Below are 18,257 nucleotides of genomic sequence, written 5' to 3'. Positions count from 1 at the left end.
CACCTCTCATTAGGATAATAATATCTACACTACTATATTACGAATGTCACGTTGAGGTGAATGTCAGGTAGGATAAACACTGCGGTGAAGGATAAAAAACCTAGAAGAAAATGCTTGTTTTCTTTTAGTAGTTAAAGGACGATCTCTTAGCAACAATATTTGTCACTACATGTCCAAGTATTTTCTTTTAGAAGCACAGTACAACTGTCATATACATGCACATACACTCATCCTTATAAAAAGACACACATTCTACCTCTATAAGTAGACGAGTCTTGAAATTGATGAAGTCACCACCATAAGATCCGAAACAATATTCCCCATTTACGAGACACACATATGATAAAGCTAAAGTTTGACTCTTGATGAACCGGGGTACAACCACCCTCATAAGTCATAAGTCATAAACCGGTCTTCATATTTAGGTATATCTAGTTACTAATGATAAGACAGAGATAATTCATTGTACAACATATTTCATTGCCATATATATTATGTGACAGACGTAGGATAATACTTATTATTTTATCAACCATTGTCCACGCCCTTACAAGGATAGACACGAGTACATGTTACTAGACCATGATTGTACGCCTACGAAATCGCCCTTGTTCTGTTTTACAATAACCATATGGGTGCCGAAATGCCGCAATTTTCTATATTCAGTATTACTTCTAGCTATACTCATGACGGAATAGCAATCGCATCTGCTCCTTGTTTGAAATAAGTAGATAAGAAGTCGAAACCACTGATAACAATATTAACAGCTTCCATTGGAGGAGTTCCTACCGGCAACAGCGTGCAGCGACTGTTTGCGTTGCAGCTCCGGGCAATCTCATTCCTTCGGGGTTGCACGCATCGTGAAAAGGAAAAATGGTTCTCAAATACAGTAAGAAACATTATATGATCTGTACCGTACACAGGATCTTATTTTTCATGTTTTTGTTGTGCCGATGTGGAAGCCAAGGTTCCGGAGCAACCCCTGGAGGGCTTTCCTGATCCAGACCATGTCGTTTTCGAACATACTGGCCGGCCTGTTCGCATCTTCCTCGTACAAGATGATGTCGTCGCCGTCTTTTCCGGCAGAAGCAAGGCCGCCGTTTTGTGCTGCCGCCATGTTTGCTCTCCTGCGAAGCACCTCTGGAATCCTCTCATCTTTCTGCAAGGTAAACTGCAGCTAGGATGAAGCAGTCTTATGATCATATATCAACGAAATGAGAGTTGGGGGAATCCATTTCACCTGTGGCCGGTTCGCTCCGTTTAGCCACATCGTGTCCGCGTGCAGAGAAGCTTCTGCAGCCGCACGTGCCTTCTCGGCATGCATGAAGCCCTCGTAGGTCGCCTGATCGTCGACATCGGTCCGGCCATCATCTGCCAGCAGCAGCGCGTCGGTCCCCTCCGCTCCGATCGGCAGGTGTAATGCCGCCTCCGACACTTCCTGGCACCCGGCGTCGTCCCAGTCTTCGTACACGACCAGTGCGCTCGAGGCCTCGGTTACCTGCAGAGCCCTGTTGCCGCCGTGCTGCCAGCGGACGTGGCCGGAGGGGTCCTGCAGCAAGAACTTGAACTCGACCAGCCTGTTCGCTGGCAGATCCTAGCCCAGACCAAAGACGGTGAGAGTGAAAGAATGTGAGTGACTGGCTGGGACTTGGGAGGGGAGGGGAGATTACCGCCCTCGCCGTCCAGACGTGGCCTTCCGACCAGTCCAGGGTCGTCGCCTTGGCCGGGTCCCAGAGGCCGAGCGCCGGGTCGTCGCCGACGACCAGGAACCGCTGCCCGAACGCGCACTTCTTCTCCAGCACGAACGTGACGCGCACCGTGCTCGCATGACCTGGCGACGGTAGGCACTAGGCAGTCAAAATGGGTCTCCTGATCGCCATAAATCACACCAGATTTGTGGCATGTGGAGCTCACCGTCGGTGGGCGGCGGGACTGCGGGCGAGGCTGGGCCGAAGGCCATCATCAGCACAACTCTGACGGAGGCGACGTCCTCGTCGGCAGCCTGCGCGATCTGCGCCGAGCCGACGGATATCGTATGTGAGAAGAGCTGGCGTGATTGCGCGGGAGCAGAGCAGAGCAGAGCCAGTGAGGCACTGGCGCAAGAATTTCGGAGCAAATTACCTCCTGCGCGATCGCCACGGCGCTGCGCGAGGGCGCGGAGGGGGTTTCTCCGGGCGACGCCACAACGAGGAACCTCCGTCGGGTGGCGGGTCCCGCGCCTACGCCGTGGCGCCGGGCCCGGTGGCCGGGACGTGCCCGCGCGAGCACCACGCCTCCTCGGCACGCCACGGCTTCCATGGCGGCGCCGGCGCCTGGCGCGTTCCTCGGGAGCAGAGTGCCTGGGCGGCAGCTGAGCAGCACAGTGGTCAGTGAACGCTGGCTGTGCTGCGGCCGTGCTTGTTTCTGGGGAGCGGCGGGCGCGGGTGCGTGTGTGGCCGTGGTGGCTGCTGCTGCCGGGTAAGCAATTAGGCCGCGGGGGCGGGGCCCTCCTGGTTTCGCGTCTGGATCCGCGCGCGCCGAGAGGCCCGGTCATCAGCTCCCGCCGTTCTTTGCGTGGCAAGCAAAGGCCGCCAAGTCGGTCCCAACCGGCAGTAGTACAAAGTTCACTCAAACGGAGTTTCAGAACATGGGGCAACGGAGCATTTTATTTTGAATCTTTTTACATGAATACGCATGCATGTGGTCTACATATGTGTGGAATTTCGTTCGGAAAAAACGTTGTATTGTACGCTGCACGAAAGAGACAAAATTTCAGTCCAAAAGCGGAAAAAAAAACTGGCCTCAAATTTGCATGTATTTTGTCGTTTTTGTATCTCTCACATGCAAGCACGTATATTAGTGAAATTTTGGCACGTTATATTGCACTGCTGCACGTGCATGCACACAAAATTTTGGAATTTTTCAAGCCATACAAATTTGTTTTTTTAACTTCAAATTAACAGTCAGAAAGTGCCCGTGCTCAGATGTCAATTTTCAAAAGTTCACCTGCTTTTTCAGATGTAAACTCAAAGGAAATTTGGAAGATCTTTGATCGGCCTGGAGGACATTATTAATAGTTCATTTCATGCCGGCCAGCTCGCCCGAGGTCTCCGACGACGAGAACGACCCCACGATGGAGACGGGGTCCGATGGCACCGCACCGGAGCCCGCGTCTGTGCATGCCGGCTTCACCATGGAGCAGGTGCAGACACACTTCAATGCCGTCATGGTGGAGGAGCAGGTTGCGTTGGCGCCTATGTCGGCGTTCCAGAAGACGCAGGAGAAACAACGGCACAACATATTCCTCCTAGAGCAGCACCGAATGGCAGAGGGCCAAATAGACGGTGAGCGCACGAGCGAGGAGGTCGTGGCGGGCGAACCCTAACTTCGTTGCAGAGCAGCATGCTACGAGGCCGCCCGCGCTCAAGCAGCCTCTCGCCAGGAAGCGGCCGCCGCAGAGGCACAACTACAGGCGATTGCTGACGAGAACAACGCTCCTACGCGCCGCCGAAAAACTTTCGGGCGGCCCGATGGGACGACGAGAGCATTGGCGCCACCATTTTCATCGTGGATCTCACGTCCACTGGCGACGAACAAGGCGCGGACTGCTCTGATGGTGAGTATGGCATGGGAGGCGACATGTCCTTATGTCCCATGTGGGCCGGTCCATCTCCCATGTTCTACTCCTCGCCGGAGACTGCAGCTTCATTTCACCAGTCTTATCGCCGGTGCTCATGGAGACGACGGATGAAGGAGGCGGTCTAAGGAAGGGAATAACAAGGGCTTGGACGCCAGCGACCGTCGTAGGATAGGTTTAGGGTTGAAACGGTTTTTTGTATGTTCTAAATACAATGAAAATCCGTTGTGTCTGCATGAATGTCGTCTGATTTATACGAAATCCGTATTGTTTGCACGAATTTCATTAAAAAATTGCTGAAATGTATGCGGTCAACATTGGATGGAGGCCTCCGGCACCGGTGTCCAAGGACCAACGTTGGAGATGCCCTTATTACTTATATGATGATGACATCATGCAGACTTTGTCCATGGCTTAGCATTAGCAAGTATCCCTCCTACCATCTAGTCTAATAAACACAAGATAGACAGCTGTGATTCAGTTTCCTATTTCTCTGACAGATGGTAAGGACGGCATTTCCTGAGCTCCTTCCTTCAAACAAACATCTATTGGCATCTCCTTTAAAAAAAAAACATCTATTGGCATCTCTCCTTCCTTAAAACAAATAATTTAGAATACACCTGCAACATAGTTTCATATCCCCTTAATACAGAATGTCAAGGACCTTTCTGAACTCTTGCCTCGAAAGTTTATTGAGGGCAATCGACGTGCCCCGGTCTATATCTTGCTTTGCTCCACCCATGGGTGGAATAGGCCAATTATTCCTCACCACCGGATCTATGATCATACGCTCGAGAGAAGTCGCATTCCGAAGAAGGTAGAGTGCTAGCTCAACCTGACCAAGTAATCCATAGAACCCCGTCATTTTGATAGTCTTGAGATGACGGTGAGGATGTGGCTGGTAGGCATCTTCTCTTGGTTCACCATAGATTGCCGAGTCAAAACAATGCATCTGCATGATTGTATTGGTGTGTTAAGACATACTTAACCAGAAAAGTATTCTATTTAGAGCCAACAAAACTGATTAAGTGTTTGGCATCCCATATGTGGTTCATGAAAAACGCAAAGAAGAAAATGGCAAAAGGGCGACAAGTTTGAGAAATTTATATAGCGGAAGGTGGATGACGGAAAAACAAAATCTATTCCATGCACCCAAGAGTCCTAGACAATTCAATACTAGCACATTTAGGGTGTAGAAAATTTCAGGAAAAATTCATAGATGTATAGTTCCTTTTTTGTATGTCGTTTTAGACAAATAAACAGTCTCCAATATGCAACCTAGAGCATAGTAATGGATATATTTTTGAGAAATCTGACGGTGAATCTAGGTTCATCTAGACAAAAGAATCTCACAATATGATACCTTGTTGAGATTCGAGCATGGAAATAATATAATATACTAACCAGAGAAGCAGCGTTTTGGCTCCCCGGCTTAGATGAGCCCAGGAGTGAACATGAAATTCATTAGAAATATATAAAAAATATATAAATTTCTTTTTTTTTGTGGTGAAACATGCTTGAGTGCGTGATGTCTGTGCCAAATTTGATATGGTTTCGAGATTTGAAGAGCTCTCAGGAAAAAAAAATCAGGCCTCTGAGAAAGTTTGAATTCTACATTGTTCGGAGGTCATTTTGTCTTTTTTGCCACGGGCTCTTCAAATGTCCGAACTTCACAAAATTTGGCACGGGTATCACGCACTCAATCATCTTGCACCACAAAAAAAATCAGGATTTTTTTGGCCATTTCTAATGATTTTACTGTTCACAGGGAGTAGATGAACCCAGCCTCAGAGAATTATCGACTAACCATCCACTTCTATCTATTACTAAGAAAATATGAATACCATGCATTTCCAATGTGAAAAACTCATCAAGTTGCAGCACATTGGCGTGCAACACAAATATGTATATAAAGTAATTCGCCGATGCAGGTAGTAAATCTAGGACCGAAATTGCCCCCTGCCAATATTTGCACAAAACATTGCACATGCACCGACAGTTCCTCAATACTATACATCTAGCATTATCTATTCCACACACAAAAATATCCAAACTTCCATTTGTTTTCTGACCAAATGCACCCAAGATCATTTTAGAATTTTCCATGGTAATGTGAGATCACTTACATGGAGTACTAACTCTTCCAAAGCAGGGGCTAACTCCAACAGATAGGCCAAACGAAGAATCCCACCAGTGACTTCCGGCGACCCAACAATATCGATTTTCAGGACCAGACGTCTCAGATTTGTGAGCATGGTCCGATTTTTCACAAAATTTATCACCTGTAAGACAAGCATGGCAGCAGTGAAACAAGAATGAGCCAATGGCTTGCTCATAAAGCACAAAGAAATGGAAGCTGGATCACGAAGGCAGGCACCTTCCAGTATTTAACGAACAAACCTTGGTTTCAATTCGGAAGCCTATGGAGAGGGACGGAACATGCGAAAGAGCATCGACAAGATCAGTGAAGACGTAATTGAAGCAGTCCGAGGATGTGACCAAGTCGACCGTCGCCTCTGAAATCTTCACAGATTCACCAAGCAATATAGGTATCACACGACCAGCGAACACAAACATGGCGAGGTTTGGAGCTCGGACATGCAGCTTCTGCAGCATACAGTACTTGACCTGCAAACAACGGAGCCTGCTCAGTTCCTCACCTATGCTTAGCTCGTCCAGTCTACACCTGGTGAGGCTTAGCCACTCAAGAACAGCGCATTTTGGGAGCAGGCGCCCGAGATCCCCTGTGACATGAACTATTTCCAGAGAGAGCTTCTTAAGGTTTGCAAATCCACGGTGATCAGGAGGCAGTGCTAAATAGACGAACCCCAGACTAAGAGACTTCACGCAAGAACCACCCGAGGCGCCGAGAAGATGCAGCGGGAAACTGTACTTGTCATCTGTGTCGGTACTGCCTTTCGGCCCTGGACATAAATCGAGAACAACATGCTTCGCCATCGACGAGGCACAGAAATTGACCCATCTATCAATGTGAGGTGTGTGCCTTTTGCGAAGCGCAAACTTGACCACAAACTTATTCAGGTTGGATGACTTGAGCTGTCGCTGGATGCTGTTGACCCCCCTGATAAACCTTGTCCGCAAGGGTTTTGCAGGGCCTGTCGTGGCGTTACTGCGACACATCATGGCTCTGGTGAATACTAACTTTGGGTAGCATTTCCAAAGCCTTCTCCACTTCTTAGATAGTATGCTCATTCGCATGGCTTCTTTCATTGTCAATTGTGATAGTATACGACGCAGTACATCCTGCGGAAGGAATTGGAAAACAAATCAGTGGCTCTCATCAATGTGGTTGAGCCACCAAAAAAATACCATGTAATGCACCCATGTTCAAGTCTCAGTTCTTTCTACCTTAATTAATGTGTGAGGAACAAGTATTATCACCCTTGCCTGAAAAAAGAAGGCCCATTAACAAAGATGCAAGAAATTAACTTACTGTAGGTAGATGGTGAAGCTGAATATCCTTGGATCTTGTCATCTTAAAAGGTTTTATGGAACGACGATCAATCCTTGGTCCCTGCCCACAAACCACGGGGGCACTTGTTTTCATCACCGGAGTAAAATTGCTAGATCTACAATAATCATGTTATCATGAAAAGCCCAGCAAAAAAGGAGGCTTGCCTTAGCACGGAGTATTATTCTAAATAATCAACTTTTTGCATAACTAATTGGTTCATCTGAACATTTGTTGCCGGTAGTTTGATTAACATCCAATCCAATCCAATCCATTAGGATGAACTTTTCTTTGAGCAGGGTCAAATGCCCGTAGTGCATCAGAGCATGCTAGCAGGAGAGTGCACATTAATAACACTAGTAGTTTTTCTTTACTGACCCTGAAGAATACAGTACAATGGTAATTGCTAGGAGAAGCCCATCTCAAACAACTACTCCAGTACTCAACGTTGGGCGCAAAACCTAATCTGAGGGCCGCCGCTCCCAAAATACCAGTCGATCTGAGTACACTATCTGACAATACGATTTTGGAACAATCGATTTACTGCAAAAATTTCGGACCCATCGGTATTCAGATGCGAGCCGTGTAAGACGCGACGAAAACGAATCCAGGGCCAGAAAGAAAGAGGGGAGGGAGGGAGGGGAAACCTGGACACTCCTCAAGTCGCCGAGGAAGGGAGGAAAACCTGCGCGCAAGTCGCCGGCTAAGGAAGACGATGGAAAGACCAAAAGAGTAACTGGAATTTGGGTGTTGCTCGCTCGCTTCGGCCCGGCCGGTACTTTTATATTTCTTTAGAGACGGAGTACTTGTTAATGGGCCTTCGACTCAATAACCATTGCAATGTGAGATAAAAATTTCGCACGCCTTTCAACCCAATAACCTGAGAGCAGCTAACTTAAAAAAACCTAATTTTTTTTTGAATTGTTTGGATTGCTTACCATATGTGTCAAAAAAAGGAATATTCCTTCAGAAGACCTCACCTCAAAAAAAAGGGGCACTGGGGGCGGGCTGGGAGCGCGCCACTTGACGCGCTCTGGTCGCTCCTTTGGATTTTATTTTTTATTTTTATGTGTTTTTTTGGCTTTTAGATAATTGTTTTCTGTTTCTTTTGACTTCTCGGTTTTTCCATGGTTTTTCTTAGCTTTTAGAACAAAAAAATAAAAAAAAAATTTGCGTGAAAAAATGCATTTTTTCTTTCGCGGGAGGCACATATTTACTTCTTGTGAAAGCACAGATTTGCTTCCACGAGAGGCACAGTCGTGTCTCTTGAAAAGTGAAAAAATATGTTTTCTTTTTCTTTTCCTTTCACGAGAGGCATGGATTTACTTCTTGTGAAGGCACAAATTTGCTTCCGTAAAAATGATTTTTTTCTTTTTTTCCTTCCGTGAGAGGTATAGATTTACTTCTAGTGGAGGCACTTCCGCGAGATGCACGACCATGCCTCTCGGAAAAGGAAAAACACGTGTTTTTCTTCTTTAGCGAGAGGCACAAATTTACTTTTCGTGGTGGCGCGGATTTGCTTTCGCTTCTCGTGGAGGCACAGATTTGCTTCCGCGAGAGGCATGGTCGTACCTCTCGGAAAGGAAAAAAGAAAACATGTTATTTTCCTTCCGCGAGAGGCACGGATTTACTTCTCGTAGAGGCACAAATTTGCTTTCGCGAGAGACACGGTCGTGCCTCTTCGGAAAGGGAAAAATGGGCTTCCGGTTCGGGTTTTTTCGTTCAGTCTTTTTCGTGAAAAAAAGTTCATCAAAACCTGTCAAATGAGATCTAGGTTTGAAGATCTTGACACAGGTGATCTAATAGTGAAAACTGTTTGAGATTCGGATGCACGATTTGAGAGATAAAAGGTCTTAATAAGCAAATCTACGAAAAGAAAAGAAAACTCACATGTTGCAACAAATGACGCACACACAGTGTGACATTTGTCGCAACATGGGAAGGTGGAAGTAACCTTTGCAAAGAATACTTTTAATTAGTGATTTCACAATAACCTTACTGAATAGATCCAATACCATGACTCAAGGCCCCAATAGATTCACGTCCTTTATTTCAACACATGCCATCTCATCTATGCTGCCACTTATCCTTCTTCCAACCACATGAGTCAAATTAAGGTGGGAGCATGCGGTCATCATCAAGGAAATTCGAACTAGTTAGTTAGAATTCTTGGAGTGTGATTCTATGTACAAGAGAAGGTCTTGATATTTTAAGGCTGATAGTATAGGTAATTTTTGTCACTAGGCGTAGGAAGACATGTGTGATCCTTTCAACCACATGACATTATAACAATTCCATTGAACTTGGTTGAATCAAGAATCATTATACCCCTAAAAAACGTATCCTTCTTTCCATCCTCGCCGACGGCGGTCTCAATGCTCACACAATCACAAGGCTTTTGAATGTGGTCCATTCTAACACGTCTTTCTTTCGACATAAGATGAGAAATCTGTTTTTTCCCTGCAAGATTTTGGCGAGGCGTGCATGCATGGTTATATATGGTTTCTTTCGTCTCTCCAATCTGGTCTTGTTGAGTGTTCATTTCCAATCCGGATCCGCACCGGATCAACACCAATAAGAAAAAAAGACGGATCATGCGCTATTTATTAAGATTGCCCTTTAAATATCTCATATCTCTACTCCTAAAGGGGGAGTTGGTAGTCTCGCCTCACTCCCACTAACCCCTCGGCAAACTCTATATTACGCACATGAGCGTCTTAAAGATGTCATTTCGCTCAAGTGCAACCAATTTTGGCAGGCCCATTTGACGTGTGTATTAACTCAATCAAAATCGACCACTTTCTCAAAACAACTTCATGCATTAACTCATTCAAATCAAATCTAAAAAAATCCCAACTAACTCCAAACTTTCCTCACCTTCCACTGCTCATACCCAAATCAAATCAAATCTTACCAAAACACCAACTATAATCAAAGTTGGCCGATCCATTTGACGCGTGCATGCGTTTTTTTCTTTCATTTTTTTGGTTTCCTTTTTTTATGTTTCATATTTTGTATGACCAATAGGTTTATTTTTCCTCGGCATACTACTAGAATCGGCACAGACCTGATGCCATGGTGAGTTGGTAGGGTCGCCTCCATTCCGGTTAAACCTCCCCCACCGGTTTTCTGTATCCCACCAATTTATTTAAATTGGTTTTTAGCCCACTAATTTATTTCATCCGATTTTTATCTACCAAATTTAGTAATGTTGTTATGTAAATGAATCAATCACTGTGATCCTCAATCAATCTTTAAAGACCAAAATCTATGTAAAGAAATCAATGTTTGATACTCCCTCCTTTCCGATTTACAGGGCTTAATTTGAAAATCTCTTCAAACAAGGTAGATGATGAATGATGGAATTAGTTTCGTAGTTTGCAAAAGTACTTAATTTGTATTTTCGTTTTCTCAAAAAGTTGTGTATACCAATGTATTAATTACACCACATCCATGCATGACCACTAAATTGCCAAGAACTACATGCATTGGTGAATTTTTTTCTTCATTCTTGCATGTAGTGATTTAATACACCTTAAAATCTTAACATGTGATGGTAATTAATAGAACTGCACTAGTACGCGTCGATGTTATACAAACGGTTTTTAACCCCTTTCCGCGATGGCATTTGGAACCGTCGCCTAGTGAGTGACGGCGATAGGGGGGTCCCCCTCACATGACCCAGAAACCGTCGGGGATAGGGAGCCTTGATGCATACAGTTGTCCCTATATAACCATTTCCGATATCTCGAATATTCCAAACGCTTCATCCTTGCTACTCATTTGTGCTCGCATTGCCGTTGCAGTCGGAGTTTTGTGGTTTTACCTAAAACCAGGCAGATTCCAGGCATGGGAGTTTTCCAGGCAGATTCCAGGCACGAGAGTTTTACGATGCCTGGCACATCACAAACAGTTCATGATTATAAATCGTGTACGATAGGTAGACAATCACACACATTTAGTTTTCCCGCCCCGTATGTGATAGTGTCTGACATCACACACGCTTTGCAAACGGCAACTGTGTGCATTGTTACACACGTTTCCTCTCCGTGAACCATGTCAGATTATGATGTATATCATACATGCTGTGCTATATTAACCGTGTGCACCGTAATGACCCGCACACCGTAATTTCGCCTTAATTTAATTGTTGCTATTTAAAATTGTACCTAATTTAAACTTGAAAGTAGGCTATAACTTTATTCATATCCACCAGGTTCAAACAACCAATGCATTATTCGATTCACGGGTACATATGTTTAAGAATTACATAAGCACCAAATAAAGAATGATGAACCAGTGTTCTATACTTGTACTATTACAGATGGTAAAGAAAGAGACGACAGACATTCCGATTGCTGAACAAGGTGAATCGAAATGGCCTTATTGTGCGCTCCTGGATGCAGAAGGCATGCAAGACTCTAGTCCAACCCCTTGTGATGGTCGGCCGCCAATCATGTAGTTTGAGAGGTAATCTTGAGTAAACTGCTTCAGGATCCATTGCAAAAAAAAGATTCAGACATTGTCATCTAACACAACTCATTACAGGCAGTAAAAAGAAGGCTACAGGGTTCTTACTTACCATCTTGCGGTTCACTGTTGTCTTGCATAAAGTATAAACAAATAGTTCGATTGACGTCTTTGGACCCATTTTAATAACAATCGTTATCAGTTTCCTCACTTGATGCTGGTTCATGAATATCTCATTTCCCCAGAAAGGGTTGAAGTGTGGAACTTTGGCAATGATATACCCCCTCCATTTTAAAATAGATGACTCAGCTTTGTACTAACTTTTGTACTAATGGGATGGAGGGAGTGTTGGAACGAGAGAGTATGTACCTAAAAGCACCAAGTTAATATTATAAGTTAAACAACAATTGAAAAATGATGTACTACAACACTCCCTTCACCCCATTATATAAGATTTTATTACATGTATATGTAGACATCATCATAACATTAAGGTAACACTCTTCCTTGTTGCTATGTAGCCTGGGATTGCATATTTAGTCATTCAGTATAATGCATGTTGCTATGTAGCCTCAGATATATTAAATATGACCCTAGTTAACCTACTGATAAATGGGTTACAAATATATTTAGTGAAATGTCCGATTCGACGATTAATCCCTTATCAGCCCCAGGCTATATGGTACCAGCTACCGATATTCTGAACAGTGAGTATATATAAGCAATGCGATGAAACTAACCTTAATGGAAAACAACATTGTTCTCAATATTGTCCTGCATGAGTACATATAAAGGCATGTTAAGCACAACATGCTAAATATCAACCAAATATATCCATGGTAGACAACATAATCTACAAATGATAACTTCAGTGTGCAGGCTTAAGCACGCTAGTTAAGCAAAACAAGAAGTGGAAAGGTGTGTTAACTGCATCAGGCATAACATTTAAAAACAAGCAAATAGTCATTCAAATTGGTATTGTGCAGGTCTAAAGTACACTAGTTATTGTTAAAAAAACAAAAAAGCATGTTAACTGTAATATCCTTAACAACAACCAAATATCGTAATTCATAGTGGTATTGTTGAAACTGTTATTGATGAAATTGAACTGCACGGCAAATAGTTGCACATATAGAGTATCACATTGTGAAGAACTGAAATAAACAAGTCATAAGGCTATCTCTAGCCGATCCTTTAAAAGTTAAAGGACTAAAACTGTCAGTGTCAAAACCGGCGGATCTCGGGTAGGGGGTCCCGAACTGTGCGTCTAAGGCGGATGGTAACAAGAGGCAGGGGACACGATGTTTACCCAGGTTCAAGCCCTCTTGATGGAGGTAATACCCTACGTCCTGCTTGATTGTTCTTGATGATATGAGTATTACAAGAGTTGATCTACCACGAGATCGTAGAGGCTAAACCCTAGAAGCTAGCCTATGGTATGATTGTATGTTGTCCTACGGACTAAACCCTCTGGTTTATATAGACATCGGAGGGGGCTAGGGTTACACAGAGTCGGTTACAAGGGAGGAGATCTACATATTCGTATTGCCTAGCTTGCCTTCCATGCCAAGGAGAGTCCCGTCCAGACACGGGACGAAGTCTTCAATCTTGTATCTTCATAGTCCAATAGTCCGGCCAAAGGATATAGTCCGGCTGTCCGGAGACCCCCTAATCCAGGACTCCCTCAGTAGCCCCTGAACCAGACTTCAATGACGATGAGTCCGGCGCGCAGTATTGTCTTCGGCATTGCAAGGCGGGTTCCTCCTCCGAATACTCCATGGAAGATTTTGAACACAAGGATAGTGTCCGGTTCTGCAAAACAAGTTCCACATACCATCGTAGAGAGAATAATATTTCCACAAATCTACTCCGCTGACACGTTTTGATAGCATGACATTACGCCCTAGCCCGGTCATTATTCGAACCGTTTTTCTCAACCGGCACCGCACATATCGCGAGGCGGTTTTCTTGACACGTCTTGTCAAAGCAGAGATCGCGTTCCCCTTATTACGGGATTCTCATCAATACGGACGTGGGTAACCCAACCGTGCCATTAATTACGGCGCTTGGGGAATAAGCGATTTTACCAGGCAAGTGGGGAGGCGCATCACCCCCTCCGCCCTTATAAAGGGACAAAGATTCACTCTTTTCACCCACGCCTTCTTCCTCCTTGCTTATCCATTCCCGCACACTCGAGCTCTAGCACCCAAGCTCGCGTTCCTCTTCTCAAACCACTCCAAGTATGTCCGGAGTAGGAGGCAAGTGGATGGTCTCCTCCGTCACGGAGGAGAACATCAAAAAGTTATGAGAAGCCGGATATCTGGCCGCGGATATCGCGCACCGACTGCCAGATGCAGGGCAGATCATCCCAACGCCCGAACCCCATGAGAGGGTAGTTTTTCTTAACCACTTTGTCCGCGGACTAGGATTTACTCTCCACCCGTTTGTCCGCAGGCTCATCTTCTACTATGGGCTGGATTTTCATGATCTGGCCCCCAATTTCATCCTCAACATCTCAGCGTTTATCGTCATGTGCGAGGCCTTCTTCCGCATCAAGCCCCATTTCGGCCTGTGGCTGAAGACCTTCAATGTCATACCGAAGGTGGTGGTCGGCCAGCAAGTGGAGTGCGGAGGCGCCATGGTGGGCAAGATGCCTAATGTCACCTGGCTTGAAGGCTCCTATGTGGAGACCATAAAGGGGTGGCAATCGGGGTGGTTCTACATCACCAAGCCGCGCGACACCAACTGGGTGACAGCCCCCGAATTCCGATCCAGAATCCCCACACGGCTCACCTCCTGGAAAGAGAAGGGCCTGTCCTGGGGTTCCTCGGTAGAGCTGACCGGACTCCAGACCTGCATCAAGAACATGATGAGCAAGAAAATCAAGCTCGTCAACATGGTCCAGGTCATGCTCTTCCGCCGGATTCTCCCGTGTCAACAACGGGTATTCAACTTGTGGGAGTTCGACCCGGCCAAGCACCAGACGCTGCGAGAGCTCTATGACACGACGCATGAGGATGTCTGGAGGGCGCTGTTCAAGGGCGCCGAGGTACCTCCTTCCCTCACCAAGGACCGCGGACTCAGCGCAAAGCGCCGCACCAATCCGGTAAGTTTTTATATTTCACAGGGTATCCATTTGCCCCAGTTTAATCATATGCGGGATCTAAGCCTTCCATGCCTTTAACAGGACTGGGTGAAGACAGCGGAGCAGATCGATTGCCCCGCCCCTCTGCCAGAGGATCCTGCAGACGCTCTCCTGACGGAGATGCTGGTTCCGGCACCTCACGAGGTGCCGGTGAAGAAGGCCAAGAAGAAGGCCGCGAGGACCCAAAAGGGTCTCCGGCGCAACCGCGCAAGGTTGTATCGGACTCATCGTCTGATAACTCCGACGCGCCCTCCTCCCACGATAACGAGGAGGAGGAAGAGGAAAGTTCTCCCCCCAGCGGGGGAGACAAGAAAAGGAAGGCTGACCCAACCGGGGAGGCCGAAGGGTCCAAGAAGGGCAGGACCCTCCCTCCGGACTGCTCCACGACGGCCGCCTATAGCGGCAACGAGTGGCTACCCAGGGTCAAGCCCCTGGCGAAGTCGTAAGTATCCGGACACCATAGCAATTCATGGTATGTTTTATTGCATTGCTTCTTCTCATGCTGAACATGATTATGCAGTCCGTCCCGAGCTCATCTCGATGTATCTTCGTCGAGTGGTTCGTTGGACTCGTCGGATATGAACAACGGTTCTCTTTCGACCGCCTCCACCCCTTGCCCTGCATACAACGTCGAGGTGTTGTCTCAATAGGCACCGGGCCAAGGGGAGGCAGTCCTGGGGGCACCTCGAGGTGACCTTCCGGACCCTGGGCGCAAAGGGAGCCGGACTCCCATGGGCTCCAGGTTTGGCCCCCAGCCGAACACTACACCGGAATCTTCGGTGGTTCCGGACTCCGGCGGGTGATCCCCCGTTAAGGGGGGCCAGCCGCCCGTGCCGGTGTCCTCTGTCCATCCAGAGGCACCAGACAACTTACTGGAAGCACTTTGCAGCGCCTCCATCGACGAGGAGCACTGCACTATCATGAGTGCGGTGATCGAGAAGGTTCAGTCCGCCAAAAACGGACTGACCGAAGCTTGCGCCAGCCTCCTAACAAGCTTTGAGGTAAGCAATCAAAGTATAAGAAAGTATTACCGCATAGATAGTAGCCCCTGATGCTCTGTTCGGTGTTCGAGAAGAAAGGTCAAATAGAGGATCAAATGATGACTCATGAGTCTAATCAGAATATATCTATGTGTATGTGCAGGCTTCACTGCTGGCCGCTGCCGCACGTACTGTGGAGGTCTCTACACTAAAGCAGGGCCTGGAGCGGTCCGAGAACGAGCTCAGCCTTACAAAGAGGCAGCTCGAGGAGAGCAAAGGTAAGCAATACCTTGTCTATTCTTTTAAAAATAAGTTCGGTTGTAAAATAATAGGATCATCATGAATTTGTCAGGGGCCACGACCGAAGTGGCGGCCCTGAAGAAGGCACTGTCCGAGGCCAAAGATGAAAGGATCGATATGGTTGACTAGAGGGGGGGGGTGAATAGGCAACTAACAATTTTTAGCTTTTCTTTAACAATTTAAACTTTGCATCAAAGTAGGTTGCCTAGATATGCAACTAGGTGAGCAACCTATATGATGCAACAAGGATAGGAACACAAGCAAGCAAGTGATATGATACAAATAAGCTTGCACAAGTAAAGGCACGAGATAACCAAGAGTGGAGACGGTGGAGACGAGGATGTGTTGCCGAAGTTCCTTCCCTTTGAGAGGAAGTATGTCTCCGTTGGAGCAGTGTGGAGGCACAATGCTCCCTAAGAAGCCACTAGGGCCACCGTATTCTCCTCACGCCCTCACACAATGCGAGATGCCGTGATTCCACTATTGGTGCCCTTGGAGGCGGCGACCGAACCTTTACAAACAAGGTTGGGGCAATCTCCACAACTCAATTGGAGGCTCCCAACGACACCATGAAGCTTCACCACAATGGACTATGGCTTCGCGGTGACCTCAACCGTCTAGGATGCTCAAACACCCAAGAGTAACAAGATCCGCAAGGGATTAGTGGGGGGAATCAAATTTCTCTTGGTGGAAGTGTGGATCGAGGCCTTCTCAACCACTCCCGAACAAATCAACAAGTTTGATTGGCTAGGGAGTGAGATCGGGCTAAAATGGAGCTTAGAGCAATAATGGAGCTTAGGGTTGGAAGAGATAAGTCAACGGGGAAGAAGGGGACTCCTTATATAGGTAGGACAAAGATCCAACCGTTACCCACCAACCAGCCCACGGCCAGCGGTACTACCGCAGGGCTGCGCGGTACTACCGCTTGCTACCAAGTGGTACTACCGCACGGCCATGCGGTACTACCGTACAGGCTCGCGGTACAGCCACAACCCCAGCGACAGCAAGGTCAGATCTGATGCGCAAGATCTGAGGGCGGTACTACCGCGCCTCCATGCGGTACTACCGCAAGGCAGAAATCCCCTAGCCAGGGGGGAGGAAACATCCGTGCCTACTTCCGCAAAGAAACGGAAGAAGCAAAAACCCGACACAGTAGTACTGCCGAGGGGCGGTACTACTGCCTGACAGCATAGCGCGGTACTACCGCGGAGTGAAAGCGGTACTACCGCGGTAGGTGCGGATGTAAAAAATTACATCCGCCCCTACTACCGCTAAGGAGCGGTACTAGCTTGGTGGGCAGCGATAGTGCAGCTCCAGGGGAGCGGTACTACCGTGGGCACCTGCGGTACTACCGCGCCACCGCACGGTACTACCGCTGGTGCCTACGGTACTACCGCTTTCCTGGGAGCAGTACTACCATGACCCAACACAGCAGCCAGAACCAGGGAGGCGAGAAAGCGGAAGAAGCTCCAAGGGAAAAAGGAGGGGACAAGAAGGAGACATGTATGTGATGATTCCACCCAAACCTTTCCAATGCTGACCCCCTCTTAATAGTACGGCTTTCCTACGACTCAAATCCACCAAAAAGAAACGTAGAAAAGACGCCGTCTTCAACAGTCTTCGAGGGGCACCCAACCGTCTTGTGCCTAGCGGTGAAATGTCTGGGATACTCAAGGCACACGATTAGTTCGCAAACGTGTTGTCATCAATCACCAAAAGACCTTAGGGATAAATATGCCCTTACAATCTCCCCCTTTTTGGTGGATTGATGACAATACGGGATTTGCACAAGGGAAAAATATTAAGTAACCGCAAACCCCTCCTCTCTAGAATATAGACGGGCTCCCCCTAGATGTGTGCCACCTAGATGAGTGCTTTGGACTGCACGGCACACATACTAGGATCAAAGCTCCCCCTATATTATAGAGACAAGGCATATCTATCACTAGACAAGATAGCACAAACATAAGTTAACTAAGATAGATAGAGTGCATATGTCTTACACCATATGTAGGATAGGTCTCGAAGGCACAAACCAAACAAAAGCAAACGAGGTCCAAACGACAAAGCAAACAAACACACCAAGCACGACACAACGCAAATCCCTACACTCTCTCCCCCTTTGGCATCGAGACGCCAAAAAGGCAGAGAGGACACCTACACACACAGGGTGGCTCAGGCAGAGAAGTCGTCCCACTGCTCCTCGTGCTCCTCGTCAGACTCAGCGGCGGGGATGGTCTCCTCGATGTCTTCCTCTGAACTGGTCCACTTGTA

The 18,257-nt window shown here is 46.8% G+C and overlaps 2 protein-coding genes across 4 annotated transcripts; both read right to left on the bottom strand.

Moving 5' to 3' along the window:
* Positions 1–692: 692 nt before the first annotated feature.
* Positions 693–2,436, bottom strand: LOC119269641. 2 transcript variants are annotated; one of them, XM_037551526.1, is made up of 5 exons: positions 2,122–2,436; positions 1,915–2,011; positions 1,671–1,831; positions 1,241–1,594; positions 693–1,171 (listed from the first exon to the last, which is right to left on the bottom strand). In XM_037551526.1, the coding sequence occupies exons 1-5, from the start codon at positions 2,296–2,298 to the stop codon at positions 935–937; spliced, it is 1,026 nt and encodes a 341-aa protein (XP_037407423.1). In that variant the 5' UTR covers positions 2,299–2,436; the 3' UTR covers positions 693–934. The 2 variants fall into 2 exon arrangements, with proteins under 2 accessions (XP_037407423.1, XP_037407424.1); XM_037551527.1 differs by having other exon boundaries at positions 693–1,159; positions 2,122–2,433.
* A 1,775-nt stretch (positions 2,437–4,211) lies between these two features.
* Positions 4,212–7,835, bottom strand: LOC119269640 (F-box protein At5g03100-like). 2 transcript variants are annotated; one of them, XM_037551525.1, is made up of 6 exons: positions 7,736–7,835; positions 7,071–7,206; positions 6,986–7,024; positions 6,017–6,880; positions 5,743–5,898; positions 4,212–4,568 (listed from the first exon to the last, which is right to left on the bottom strand). In XM_037551525.1, exons 2-6 carry the CDS (start codon positions 7,182–7,184, stop codon positions 4,260–4,262), a joined length of 1,482 nt encoding a protein of 493 aa, XP_037407422.1. In that variant the 5' UTR covers positions 7,185–7,206; positions 7,736–7,835; the 3' UTR covers positions 4,212–4,259. The 2 variants fall into 2 exon arrangements, with proteins under 2 accessions (XP_037407422.1, XP_037407421.1); XM_037551524.1 differs by lacking the exon at positions 6,986–7,024.
* Positions 7,836–18,257: the final 10,422 nt, after the last annotated feature.

Source organism: Triticum dicoccoides, chromosome 3A, assembly GCF_002162155.2.
Source record: "Triticum dicoccoides isolate Atlit2015 ecotype Zavitan chromosome 3A, WEW_v2.0, whole genome shotgun sequence".
Classification (NCBI taxonomy): Eukaryota; Viridiplantae; Streptophyta; class Magnoliopsida; order Poales; family Poaceae; genus Triticum; species Triticum dicoccoides.
The sequence above is the reverse complement of the archived record's forward strand: the minus strand, read 5'-3'. Positions and strand labels throughout refer to the sequence as shown.